General features: G+C 35.4%; 1 protein-coding gene across 1 annotated transcript in view; it reads left to right on the forward strand.

The window, feature by feature from the left end:
• The first annotated feature begins 50 nt into the window (after positions 1-50).
• Positions 51-14858, forward strand: part of LOC140155912 (tetraspanin-7-like) — a 34600-nt gene continuing 19792 nt past the window's right edge. The window contains exons 1-2 of the mRNA XM_072178929.1: positions 51-274; positions 13995-14183. Coding sequence (XP_072035030.1) covers positions 194-274; positions 13995-14183 — 270 coding nt within the window. The 5' untranslated portion in view covers positions 51-193. The remainder of the gene's footprint in view (positions 275-13994; positions 14184-14858) is intronic.

Raw genomic sequence — 14858 nt, forward strand, 5'->3', positions numbered from 1 at the left:
TTTTTTTTTTTTTCAAAAGAGAGGCTTTGGAAAACGTTTGAAGGAAAATACCAGGAACTGATTAAAATAAACAATCTGGCGAAACGTCAGCAGCAGCATCGGCGATCAATTGCTTGAGTGATCTGTTGAAATTTCGATAAAGCAACCGTTCTTCCAGTAAATTTACTTGATAGTTCCCCATCCATCTATTACAATGGCGCCTAAGAGAATGCAAACTACAGCTGCCATGGCAATAGTCAAGTTATTACTGACGATTTTCAATTTGATCTTTTGGGTAAGTTCAACTTCAAATTTCTCAATACTAAAATCTCAGTGATCTTCGAATTTTCCCTTGTCTACATACATGTTGAATGTTCTACTTCTCCTACATCTATGTTGATACTCATCATGCATTCATGGTCATGTACTGGAACAGGACCTGATAGTTATACTTTTTCCATGGTGGAAAGGTAACATCACACATGTTGATGTTCACAACTTCATGACTTCACAATCACATCGAAACACTCACATGATAGTCGATACATCTCGTCTTCCATCTCGTAGCTAGCTGCTGGGTGCTGTTTTTTTGGCATATGTTGTTGTCGGTCGCAATCATAGTGGGTGTAGGTGTAGGAAAAAATACGAGAAAAAACGTGTTTGAAAGATATACATGTTCATGTGTTATTAAATTAACCTGTATAGTGTAGGCCTATAGAGTCGATGCTCCACTAAACTCGCAGTGGCCCCGATTCCATTTGAAATTGTTCAAAGTTTATTGGTTCGAACAATTAAACTGTATCTTTAATAGTTTAAAGGAATAACTATTAAAAAAGTTTTATAGGATATAGCTAATAGCTCTAATATATGTACGTCACCAATCGGGTAGCGCTAGCTAGGTTGCTTTTTGGGGTCCCGGACCCACCAAAATAAAGTTCGGATCTAAATATTGTGCAAGTTCAGGACAGGGGTCCCTGCAGACCCCCAGTTTTTTAATCTAGCGCTATTGCAGACATGCTGCATTTGTGCAACTCGGACTCGCCAAACTCTACTCCGGACCCCCTACTTTGTAATTTTCTGCAAGTTCAGGGGTCCCTGCGGACACTGGAGTGTTTAGTTCTAGTGCTACCCGATGTAGTGAAACATGCCTATGTGTTGGGGGATGTTGCGACCAGCGATATTTAAGGACCGTTCACAAACACAAGTTTGTTAGAGCGGGCCTGATGCAAAATCTGGGGTTTTTGACCCTCCTTCGGGGGGGGGGGGCTGAAAAAATTGACCACAAATTTTCCTGGGAAAATTGAGTTTATATGCTTTTCTATGGTGTTGACCCATAATTTTCATGTCAAAAAGGGGCCCTGAAATTTTTGAGATCTATAAAGGGGGCTCCCGAAAAATTTTGGTGATGTGAAATTTTTTGGCATCAGGCCCCCCCCCCACAAGTATTTTGTGAACGGTCCCTTATGATATTGTTTTTGCTGGAAAATAAATCGATATTAAATAGAATTTATTACATCTCTAAAGAGAACTTGTTACGGTAAACATGAAAATGTATGGTACAAAAAACTACAACAAAGTGAAACTTATTTTTTTATGAGTAAACATACCGGTACCATATTAATTCCACAGCAATTTTCTTGAATTATAACATTTGTTTTGCCTGAAAAATGTCTCATTTAACTGTCAAATCAATTGCTGTGTGGGTCAAATAAGTAAATTTAATAGAAACGGTGCCTAAAATATCTCCAAAGACTACTTGCCCCCCCCCCCTTTCGATGGTATGACAAAGAATCTTTGCTCCCCATGTCCAGCTCCGCCCATCAACCCCCCATAATTCACCAGTGGGGTACACTATTTATTACACCACCCCCTTAAACATTTAGAACATTCAATGTCAAATGTGGTTTTTTGTGTGTGTGTGTGTGTTGTTGTTTTTTGTTTTACAAGCCAACAATGGCTGATAAGACAGGAGGGACCATACTTAACTTTTATTGTTTTTTTAATTCCTAAGGAATGATAAATTCGATGCATATTGAACATCTCCAAATGACGAAATTTTAAAACTATTAAAACAATGGCAGTTCAGTGAACATTTGGTGTCCACTTATCAAATTTTATACCCACTTTTCTTTGTTCCAAATTGTTTTAAAGTGGTCTAGTCCAGTCCAGCCTTTGTTATCAATCACAAACTTGTTTTGGAACTCCAGCAGTTTGTTTTTTGGACCCCAAAAAGTAATAAAAAATCTTCTTTTTTTTTGTTTAAAAAAGTGATGGTACAAACACTATAGAATTTATATAGAAAATAATTAAGTTAAAGCATCCTGAAGATTGGCAGAGGGAGAGGCTGGAATTAACCACAAACCACAAAAGACCGCTAACAACCACTGAAAATATGGATAGGCCTATCCAACTACATTGTAGATAGCCCGTAGGGCTATAAGAACCACAAACCGGAAAAGAAACAATAGCGATCAAGCTTAAACTGTACATTAGACCCTCCCCCTGATAGAGGGCTGGGCGTGAATGAGGGAAATTGCAGGGGTGATAGTTAAAACATTAACATTTACACCACAGAATGTTGAACTTTAACCCTTTAATTTCCCGCATTCTTCAAACCCTGCCTTCTATTAGGGCTAATTTATAGTTTAAGCTTGATCGCTATTGTTTCTCTAGTGGTTTGTGGTTCTTTGTAGCCTAGCGGTGCTATCTAGTTGGATATCCAAATTTTTTGTGGGCGGACTGGGCGCCTCTTTCGAGGTATGGTTCACATACAAACTACAAACCGCGAAAGACCGCTAACAACCGCTGAAAAATTATAGACACTTAAAATCAAAAAAGTCATAAACCCACTAAACATCGTCAAAAATGCTAGGATCATAAAAATACTCCTAAAATAATTTGAATTGAAAATGCGGGTTTGTGTAGCCCCTTTTCTACCAATTTTCAAATACTAAGGAGAAAGCATTGCCTGCATGTCAGATGTCAGCATGCTAGAGGCTCTCAGAGGGCTTTTGCACTTTGGGAAGACCCCTGCCTGGTCTTGAACATTAACCTCGTTTTGGTTAACCTTTTATGTGTTGAAATGGCTAATGGAATTTATCAAGCATATAAAATACAATTTATTACAGGTCTGTCTATTTTTGTGACACCCTACTTATACTTGTACATCTCTGCTACATCCACAATATAATTAATTATAATGTATACATAGAAATTTTTAAAAAACAAACTAATTATCACAATCAGGTCACTATATATAGCAACTTGGCATACAAGTATTTACCACAATAATCATGAATGGAGTCATTTCTGTCAGGTTTTTGAGACCTTGTTGATTTCCTCTCTGTGTGATCACAAGTTCACAATAGAACCATTCACTCAGTCAAGCGTGCATAGGGTATATAGGCATATACCTATAATACCATGATCAGCTCGTAATAGGCGAGAATTACTTGGTTTTTGTTGAGTGCACAAGTCAATAAAGTCAGAACTTACGCCAGCGTAAATTCACAACAGCATGTGTCACTCACGCAATGCGCAGTTTGCGTAGGTGCTGCGCCAAAGTGTGTGTATGCCATTCTATGTCAATCCACAATGTTATAAGTCCTATCTAGCCTATCAGAGTACTTACCGGTGGTGGGGTTTGTGAGAGCAATTCACTTAATCAGTGCGAGTGTCAACATCAACAGTTCTATCCTACAGATTTGCTGCTCTTGTCTGAAACAAGAAGAGTGAGGAGAGCGTGGCCTAGCGGTTAAGGCATAGGACTGTGAACCCAAGGGTCAAGGGTTCGAATCACAGGTCCGGCTCTTTGTGTCCTTGAGCAAGACACTTCACTCTACTTGCTTAGTGCTTCGGAGGGCACTTAAAGCTGTCGGTCCGATGTACATGCATATTTTCTCACATTAATGTAGTGTGCATGTTAAAGAACGTCACAGGCTATTCGAAAAGAGCAGGGGATCATCCCGGTCATGTTGACTGTACTTCAAAATACACTCATCTACTCTAGGTTCCAGAGTAAAAAATAAGTACAGCTTGGCTGTACGCAGTGCGACAATACTCATACATATGAGGGAGGCACTTATAAGGAAGAAGAAGAAGAACAATCTTTTACCAGAGTTACTAGTTAGTATTATTATTAGTATTATTATTGTTAGTATAGATGTGTGCCAATCTCATACAACTGAAGAGCTAAGGTCAATGACCTGCCTCACTGGTTGTGTGGTTGCATATACAGTGAAGGTGCTGAGGAGCACAAATGTGTACATCCATATCAAAACGATGCACTTGTCGGCTGCTACATGTGTCTCTTTTTATACCAGCTAGGAATAAATACCAGACTCATCTCAATTGGAGACCACTTCAAATCATCTCCAAGTCACATGGTTTATGAATGTTCTCTGTATTCCTAAACCACTTGGTAACTTGGCGATGATTTGAAGTGACCTCCACTTGAGATCAATCTGGTATTTATTCCCATGTATTATTTAAAAAGAGACACATGTAGGAGCCGACAAGTGCATCGTTTTGATATGGATGTACACAAATGTCAAGAGGAAAATCAACCAGCACTACACGATACAAAGTATTATATAGGGCACACCGACTCCGCCTGGCTAATAATTATTTGGTGCAGAAGGGACACTAAAATGAATACACGAGATCGATACACGTGAATGTGAATTGCTATGCACGATTTTGATATCAGACGAAAATCTTCTGATACCGGGTTAGAAAATGATGAATATCTCCCGTCATGATTTTTTTCTCAAGAAACCAGATTTGGTCTCATAAACTTGGAAATACGTGTTGAACAGATATGATAGTCGCTAGAATGCGCTTTGAAAATTGGCCGTGCGCTTTGAACTCAAAATTTGACCATTTGATATTGCGTTGGTCCTGTTATGGACTACAGCGTGCAGCGTGTAGTACAGCTGCACTCACTGTAGGCAGTATAAAAGTCGATGACCATTGACCTCAATGGGGTATACAAGCTTAATCACGCACAACCAAGATCGATTACCCGGCTATTGTGAGTAGCCTTAGTTATGTCCCTCGACTAATTATTAGTTTAAAAGAGCTTTAAAGGTTTGAACCAAATGGCTAATCGTGGCTGTGGATTTAACCTACCATGGCGATTCCTGCCATGAAGATATAGGGTCGAAGACACTGTGTAGGGTGGTGCGTTCAAAGATGGCCCACCATATTTCATTTTGTATTGTAAATAATAATAAACAATAATAACCATCAAAACATAATAATTTCATTTAGTTTTATTTACCTACTTATAAACTTATCACAATTCACTAAAATTGCTGTGAAATCACCAGTTTTCATGATTCAACTAGCACTGTGGAGGCTGTCATGTTAAAAATCTTGGGTTTTTTCTTGTGTTTTTTATTCTTCAAAGTTGGCCAATGTCGCTTCGCCCAAATGTTCTTTACCCACGATGTTGAACGATTTCTAGCTTTTAGCCACTTCAGTAATACTGTAGCCTTTCATACGTAACTTAATTACCCGATTACGCTCAGCTTGTTTACCCTTTTTTGCCGGCCATTGCTTACATAAAATCCTATCCCTATAAAATCCTACAACATGCAGTAGTTACTTCCGGTATCACAATTCACTAAAATCGCTGTAAAATCCGAAAAGCTTAACCAATTTTCATGATTCAACTTGCACTGTGGAGGCTGTCACCTTGTCTATGCACAAAGTAAAATACTAGAGTATACTGAACATGATGGGAGATAGGCCATGTTTAAGGGCAGAGTAATGGGAGAGAACATGGACCTTTTCGAGCTTCATTATGTCTGAATTGTATGCCCAAAGTATATAAAACTATACATTTTTGGAAAGGAAATGAGTCAAGGAATCCCATGGTGACGTCAGATTTGTTCAAAATTCTCCAGTTTTTGAAAAAATCACAAAAATTCACTTTTTACCCCAATTTTTTTGTGACAACTTAGAAAAAAATCCGTTCGGAGTAAAAAAAATTCAGTTAGCTTTTCATGAAGAAGAGACATGAACTTAGGGAAGGTTTTTTTATTTTTTTGAAATTCGTCTCTTTTTTCGAAATATTGAAAATAACATGTGAAAAAAGCCATTTTGTCACTCTGTTAAGCTAAAATTGCACATAATGGTGTATATTTTGTTTAAAACAAATATTTTGAAAAATGAAAAAACCTTCCCTAGACTTTGATGTACTCTAAAGGATAGTGCAAAAAGTTTACCCTTTGATTGCATATTTTTGAGTTATCTTGTCACAAAAATCGCATAATATTGTCAAAAGTGAACTCTGAGAAATCGACGTTTTAGTAAAAAATGTCAAAATTATGCACAAAACGCCTTAAATTTTAAAACGGTAAGACTTTCACACTTGTAAAAACTGTATCTGGTGCATGGGCTAAATATGCATCTTTTTGCACCAATGAATCTATAATGTCTGCTTTCAGTGCGCCAAAATTCAAAATAATTAAAAAATCTAAGTGGCATTTTGACTGCAAATTTTTGTTTTGTTTACACCACATTTGCTGGCGTTAACAACACACAGAATGCGCCTTGACTGCGTTGGACATACGCAGAGTTGCGCAAGCATCACGCTGACGCGATTCGCAGCGTAATCACTAATATTTCGCATTAACGCATTTCTGACTCATTATTTCCGCCAATTTACTAAGCTGTCTTGAGCCATGTGACTTTTTAGAGTTGAAAAGAGTGAAATAAATCAAGCAAAAATACGAATAAATATTAGCAAGTTGTATTTAATCAGTTTCAAGTGAAAGAATACATCTTAGTGTTGATAAATAGCAAAAAATCTCAAATTCGGTCGTGGACGAATGTGTCTTCCATTACTCTGGCCTTAAACGCACCACCCTATATATATTTATAATGGGCTATGTGAATATTGTAGGCCTATTGTAGTGTATTGTATTTTCTTTCCTGTAGCCTATTGTTACTGGGTCTGGGAGTCCAAAGACTGGGGTTCTCAACTTTGTTATAGAGGGGGCCAAACTCATTTCAAATATGTGAGGCGATCAAGCAAAATCAGTCGGAACTCGGAAATATTACATTTTCAGTTTAATATATATGATAGTAAAAAAACATTTACAAAGCTGCATTTTGCAGAAAAACCCATTGAAATTGAACAACCAGTTCCAAAGATAAGAGCAATTAAAGAGTTTCCAAAACAACAGGAAACAAAAGGAAATATTTCTTTTCTTTGTTTGGCTATATATCTCAAAATCAATATTTCCAAGTTCCTACTGATTTTGCTTGATCGCATCTCATATATGGAAACTGTACATGCTCACCCCAGTTTGTTATATCTCCACTGGAGGTTTTAAGTTTCTTGGTTGTCCGTCCATCATTCCATTACTCTGTCATGCCGTCTGTCTGTCGGAGGGTGCAATTTCTCGGAATGGGTAAGATGTTTAAAATTCTACTAAGCTTTGCTTATTTGCATAAATTTGCATTTTTTTATATTTTTTAATTTTTAAGAGAACCCCCCCGGTTTTCAACATGTACTCCCAGGTGGCCACTGGCCAGGCCACTCTAATTCTGTATTTTAAAAGTGCATTTTCCTATACTACATCTAGGGTAGGCTATAATAAATTGTAATTTCCCCACATTTATTTCTGCCTTTCTAAATTTTATATAACCTACAGTATAAAATTCAAATGGCATCTCAATTGGATGATCTTGGTTTCAGTCCTGAGTAAGTTGATATAAAGCCACATCACTTTAAAGATCCATTTACCCATGTACCGTTGTACCCCTTATGATATTATTGTCTGGTAATTTTATCAATGATATCTTGAAGTGAGCAGGTGTTCTAACCATGGCCTCATTTTATATAGTAACTTTAAAATTGATGATTATTGTGCAATTTCCACTTTTCCCACCTACTCATTGCATCACTTTTTCACCTGCAAGTAACATATTTCACAATACGTCTCGATCTAGATTGCGCTAGGGCGTGCTAGTCAATAAAGCTCAGTAAGTATAATAATACAAAATGCAAATGATGCTACAGCATCAGTGCAGTCATCAAACACAGACATCTAAAAACCTTGTGAACCATGATGAAAATATGATGAGCTCAACTCCCATAAAATTACCTATCATTTATGTTGCTGTATGAAAAAAATGTGTAAATGGTGTGTCTTTTTTTAAGAAAATGCGTTTGACCATCATCAAATTATAAACACAGAAATATAATGTGCATTTTATGCTTTAAAATAATTATTTGAATATGATGTGGGGGTATGTGACGTGTGTGAGTGCGCATTTGTAAAACTGAGGACGTTGAATAGAATACCCTTCTCCTGCACAGCAGACACTCGGTCAGCTGCTGCGGATGTCTTTGGTTCCTTTCCCCCACCAGCATACAAGACCATATCATTTGCTGGTTAGGGGTTAGGTTATGGGTAGATTGTAAATCAACTAAAATTCCCTAATTTTTGAATATTTTTGTTTTATAATAATGAGTCAATTTAGTCAATTAGTAATTTAGCAAAGAAGATACAATTTCCATATAAAGATCAGGAACAAAAAGATTGAATTTGATATGTCTTAAGCATAGATAGTGAAGGAGTCTCCTTCTATGGTCAAGTGTAACTGCTGTAGAATATGCAATTAAGGGATCTAAAATGAGCGTTTATTGCGTTTCGACAGTATTTTTTGTGGGACATGAAAGCACTTCAGACCTATCGAATTGCATTCTGAATACGAAGCATGTCTTTCTGATATCAAATAATTTTCAATTTTTGAAAATCACAATATAATACAAATTTCATGACAAATTATAAAAATTTGATATTTTTCACATTTTTGATATATAACAGTCCTCGAAGTAAATTATATAAATCTTATGACATATTCTTAAAGTGTATGTAGCAGGGAGGAAAAGCCGACGGTCAATTGAAAATTTTGACCTTTCATATTGAAGATATGGATTTTTTCCCAAAAGACCTAATTTTTTTTTGGTGTTTTGGGAAAAAAAATCCATATCTTTAATACGAAAGGTCAAAATTTTCAATTGATCGTCAGCTTTTCATCCCACCTACATACACTTTAAGTATAAATCATCAGATTTGTAAAGTTTACTTCAAGTACTGTTAAATATCAAAAATATCATTTTTAATGATTTGCCATAAAATGTGTATTAAATTGCAATTTCAAAAATCAAAATTATTTGATATCAGAATGACATTCTTCGTATTCAGAATGCAATTCGATATGTCTGATGTGCTCTAATGTCCCACAATAAATACTGTCCAAACGTTCATACCCCAGCCCCTTAATGTAAGCTCATCTGTATGACATTCTTGAGAAAAAAGTTTAAAGGGACATTCATCGATTTTGTGTACTGTGGTTGGCTGAATTTCCTATTCCATTTCATGGTATGATATGTTCCTAATTTATACCAAATGCAAATGTACATGTAAGGGGAAAATGTCTTAAAGCGCACACAATTCTTCTAAAAATGCTTTTAAAATATATTTTGTTATTATTTTTGCAAACAAAATTACAAAATTTTGGGGGGAACATTTGGGTGGCTAGTACTGGCTACATGCATGTATTTTCTGATTGATGGGGCAGCTTCGAGACCTTTTTCCCTAAATATGTTTGTTTTGACAACCAGCAAGTATTGTGATACTTCACTTAATATGGGGACAGATAAAATAACAGCATTAGGAAAATGTTAAAATGCCATGGATGTCCCTTAAGGGTTCCATTTTCCAGGCAATGAAGAAGAACCTGTTAACCTATGAAGACCCCCAAAGTCCCAAACCATGCAATTTTCTTGTTGTAAGCTTACTGGGAATTCCTTTAAATGTACCAGAATTCAAGAGTGGAAAGATGTAATCACTCATGTCTGGAGGAAGTGCTAAACTCACTTTTTTCTGTGCTGTTACCATGGCAATGCCTCACCATTGGATAATATTCTAGCACTAGCAGGGACTTTCTCCAAACACTAGTACTACATGTAGGTATATTGGTTTTCAATGTGCAACCTTCTGTTTGCATTTGACATCATGGATATGTGATTATGGGTATGAGTAATATTAATTGGAAAAGTGTGGGTGTATGTGAAAGCTTTTAAGCTTTATATTTAAAATTAACATGTTCACAAATACCAAGGACATTTTAGTAACAAATGTTTTGTCATATTTTCCCCCCATGAATTGAATAAATTACCAGATTTTGAGCATATAAAATTGGAATGTTGCGGGTATAGTCCGTATACCTTCCTCGAGTCAGTATAAAAGTGAAATCAAATCTTAACATTTTTTTAAAACTTTTTTGCAGGAATCTGTTATAAATGCTAGTTGGATTCCTTGCATCATTTCCTTTCTGAAAATATATATTTTTACATACTTCACATCATTTTGTATATGTACTTCTGTTTAATTTTAATTTAATTTAATTTTGTTCTATATATTTATTTACATTGTTATTTTTGAATGTTTTTGGATGCACCATCATATTGATGAGTGCCACTGATGTAAAAGTGATATCCGAATAAAAACTAAACTAAACTAGATACAATATTCCTTGAGGAAGGTATACAGACTATATTTCTTGTGGATAAAACATGTATCACTATCAGCAAATTAACATTGAATTTTGAGAAAAGAGCATGGGTAATTAACTTGAGTACTTTTAATAATTGTCAATATTTTATTTTCCAATGAAATTAATATACATTCATACACTCTTAGATAGCGAGAACCAATCAGAGCAAGCGTTAGAAAAATCCAAACCATGCATTGATTGTGTATAATGTACTACGCTCAGTGCTTTCGCACACGTTCGCGTCACATAGACTTGATTCATTTTCCGGCCGGGTTGATGCATCTATATTTGGTACTATTTTCCAATATTTTTAGTGATAATTTTGTTATAAAAACAGCAAATATCATGTGGTTTTTTTTTTCCTTTTCGTGTATGAAATAGGTTAATGAACGCGTATTTATTATACTAGTTGCTCGAGAAATTAGATAAAATAATGCACTTGCGCTGATGTTGATGCGTCTAATGCACTCCCCCCCCTTTGGAGCTCATGCATTAGACGCAACAACATCAGCGTGCCTGCATTATTTTGTCTAATTCTCTCCCAACAAGTAATACCAGTTCACATGTCGCCAATACGTACCACTCCTTCGGTCATGTTGAGGTACGACCCTTTGTTGTGTAAACGTATATCACTGTCCCGCACGCCGTGTACGTACTGTGTGTTTATATGAACATCGTGTATGCGTTCGACTAATAATTCCATCGTAATAATAAACCGCCGGTTCCGGCGTTTTATTCAAAATCTCGGAATTTGGCAAAACTACAGCACTTAGAGTCTTGATTTTTGCAGGGTATATTGGTTTAATAAAGTACAATTTAATCGGGTAAAAAAGGGAATTTTAAAAATTCAGTGAGGGCGTCTTCCTCAGCAAATGTCATAATATGGCTTTAATATTAGCTGATATAATGTAATATATTTCCCAGGAGCTTGAACAAAATGAAAATTTATTTTCTATGATGGGAACAGGCCTGGAAAAAATGTTCATTTCCCAGGAATGTAGACACATTTCTATTCAACATATCAGGATTTCCCACCATTGCTTATGTATTTCTTTATATAAAAAAAAGCATTATTTCCCTCCAGATTACCAAATGTCCTGAGAATGAGATTCATCAATTCCCTTTTTTTCCTAGCCTGGATGTGGATGTACTCAAGATTTGAAACTCTCTTTTGTGAAAATGTTACCAGGCTTCCAGACCTTCAGTTATAAAATCGTAAAACAGTCATGCATATATTACAGTGCATGCAGATTGATGTCAGTCATTTTATAAAAATTGAAATGTTATTTTCTAAATTGGAAAACCGTTCTTGGAATTAGAAAGCAAACTTGTAAACAAAACAGAATTTCAATGTATAAAAACACAGAGTAGTCATCTTGTACAATATTATGAGATTATATATGACTTGGCAGAAGGCAAGTTTCCTATATAGCAGTATTATGCAGTCAAAACAGGAAAATGTCATTAATAGAATTGAAGGTATATATGCAGTGCAAACCAGTCTTAACCATTTATTAGTCATAAAAATACATTTTGAGCTGTGACTGAAACAAGTACTTGAGTCTTTTATATTTTATTCATTTCAATATAATTTAAGTACTAAAATTTAGATAAGTAACAAGTCCCAATTTGATGGACATTTCAGGAGAATGTAACCAATAAAATGAGGGTGTGAATTGTGTGATAAAGTCAAGATGTAATTTCTTTGTATGTAAGATAACACATTTTTGTCTTGATCCCTTATTTATTCTGCAATCGCAGGGAGTAGGACTTCAGTGTCAGTGAGAAAATGATGAGAATAACAAGTAGGCTTTTCTGACGTATTCATTTGTATGATCAATTTTTTGTACGGTATCAAGTTCCAGTTTTTCCATCTTTTAACATGTAGATTAAAGAAGGCAAACTTAAATTTTATTTTTCATTCGGTTCAGTATACATGTATTAGAGGAGGAAATCAAAACAGGAAAAGCTGTTTCCTCCTCTTTATATGCGCTACTGAAAATATGGTAACACATTGATAGGTTCAGCAGTCAGCACTTGACTTGCATTGAAGTGTTCCCCATACCTATCTTTTTTGATGACAATGTTGTAAGGCCCGTCGATTACGAGCTGATCAAAGTATACACAGATTGAAGGATCTGTGTTTCCTGTCAGATCAATGTAGCATTATTTTAAGAAGACCAAGTTGTTTAGTTAAATGGCCAAAATGGGGAAACCATGACATCCCACTACTTGCCATACATTATTATACAACACAAAATCTATGTGGTTCACTGCGACACATTACTTAGTATTTATTATTTGAGTAAATACATATTTAAAATATTTGTTAACTCCATTGGCAAATCATATCAGCAAATATGTCTTGATAGAGTCAACTCAAATGAGTCAAATCAATTAAACAAATATGAATGATATAACTGATATTTGATTCAGTAATGGAGTATTGTACACTGTGGATATATGCTCATATTTGGGATGAGTAAATAATTATTGAAAATTACACCAGTTTACAATGGGCTAATGTGAAATTACATATGTATCAGAAATTCAGAATTTTACTTGATCTCATATGTTCATTTGATTTTTGAATTATGTCAAAAGGTAAAAAGAAAATGATACAAATAAGAAAATTAGTAATTTTGTAGTGAAGTCGGTTTTAAATTACCACATTCCAATTTTGGGGTACCATATGGATGATTCTGAAGAGACCTTTCTTTCACCAAATCAACTTTCTTTCACCAAATCAAGTTCCAAGTATCTAATTTTAATGTTAGGGATGAAGTTTGTATGTGGATTGATGTATTAGGCAACCAGGGGTTCCACTCCAGGATTTCTAAGTTACTTACCTAGTATTAAGGGACAAATTACACACAAATTTCTACATAGATCATAGTAATTGAATCAGTGAAATACTGTCCAAGTGGTTATTGTGATGAGATATGCAACATAACAGTGTACATGGTGTACTTGACAATTTAAGAAAATTACAACATTAGTTGAGGTGCCTTTTTCAATCATCTGAGAATTGTATTAATTAAAAATAACATGCAAGTCGAGTATATGGGTTGCAGCTACTTACTGGGCCATGGGAATGTATTGAAATGAATACTAATCCGTATTATTATCGTGCTTTTTTGACAGTTTGCATTTTGTATAACATTTCAATTTATACAAGGTAGTTCTTGAGATATTAAATTGTGTACACTGCTACAAACAATGAACTGTGAAATGAAACCGTATAAATGAACACTTATTATTATCCCACTTATTGCACATGCTTCAATTAAGACTTGAAACAAATGAAATCAACAAGTTCAAACCATAGACTAAATAAAATGGTAACAGGAATCAAACCTAGAACTTCCACATGTATGGCAGACAAATGGCGATTATTACTATTATTTAAAGGATATAATTTTCTTGTTTTTTTGCAGATTGTAGGTGTTGCTATTTTAGCAGTGGGTGTATGGGGTGTTGCTGAATTGAAATACTACCTTGATCTCTCTGAGACCAATTATACCAATGTACCTTACATGCTGATAGGAACCGGCAGCTTCATGATAGTAGCAGGGCTGATTGGCTGCTGTGCTATTATCAAAAATATTGCTTGGTTCCTCAAACTAGTAAGTATATTAGGACAGCCAGGGTTGATCCACCATCATATTTGATTAATAATGATTTTTCCCACCATTATGGTCCGTTTCAATTTGCCTCATGAAATGATGATGTTTGTGTGGGTTGTAATCTTGAGCAGCAACAGGTTGAATAAAACAGTGGAACAGTCTCGAACAGATTAGGATTTACATCAACAACATTTATTCAGGCATGAGCATTTTCAGGTTTAAGCCTGAATTCAGGCTTTTTTGTTGTCCAAATTTCCGCACTTTCTTTTAATTTCAGCCCGTTTTTGGCCTTTTTAGCCCAATTTCACGCACTTTTTTAGGCTTTTTCAAACACTTCAGGTTTTTTCATGGATAATCATTCTCATGCCTGTTTATTAATTATTGCTCTGCCCATTAGTTATTTGGAAGGCATAATTCCACATCATGAAAATACGACCCGTATATCCATGAATGTGATTGGTTTAAATTCTTGTGGCAGCGGTACGACAACCAATCATCAACTCTGGTAAAAATGATTTCATATCGTGAAAATAAATTACGCCAGTGTTTTAGACTTGATCAGCTGTTCATGTTTTATATACATGAGAAACTTACACAACTGCCACATTCATCATGTTTGAGGACTAATAATGTGATAGGACAGTTAATAATGTGATAAGACGGATCTTTTCACAC

This window comes from Amphiura filiformis, chromosome 6 (genome assembly GCF_039555335.1).
Source record: "Amphiura filiformis chromosome 6, Afil_fr2py, whole genome shotgun sequence".
In the NCBI taxonomy this organism is placed as follows: domain Eukaryota; kingdom Metazoa; phylum Echinodermata; class Ophiuroidea; order Amphilepidida; family Amphiuridae; genus Amphiura; species Amphiura filiformis.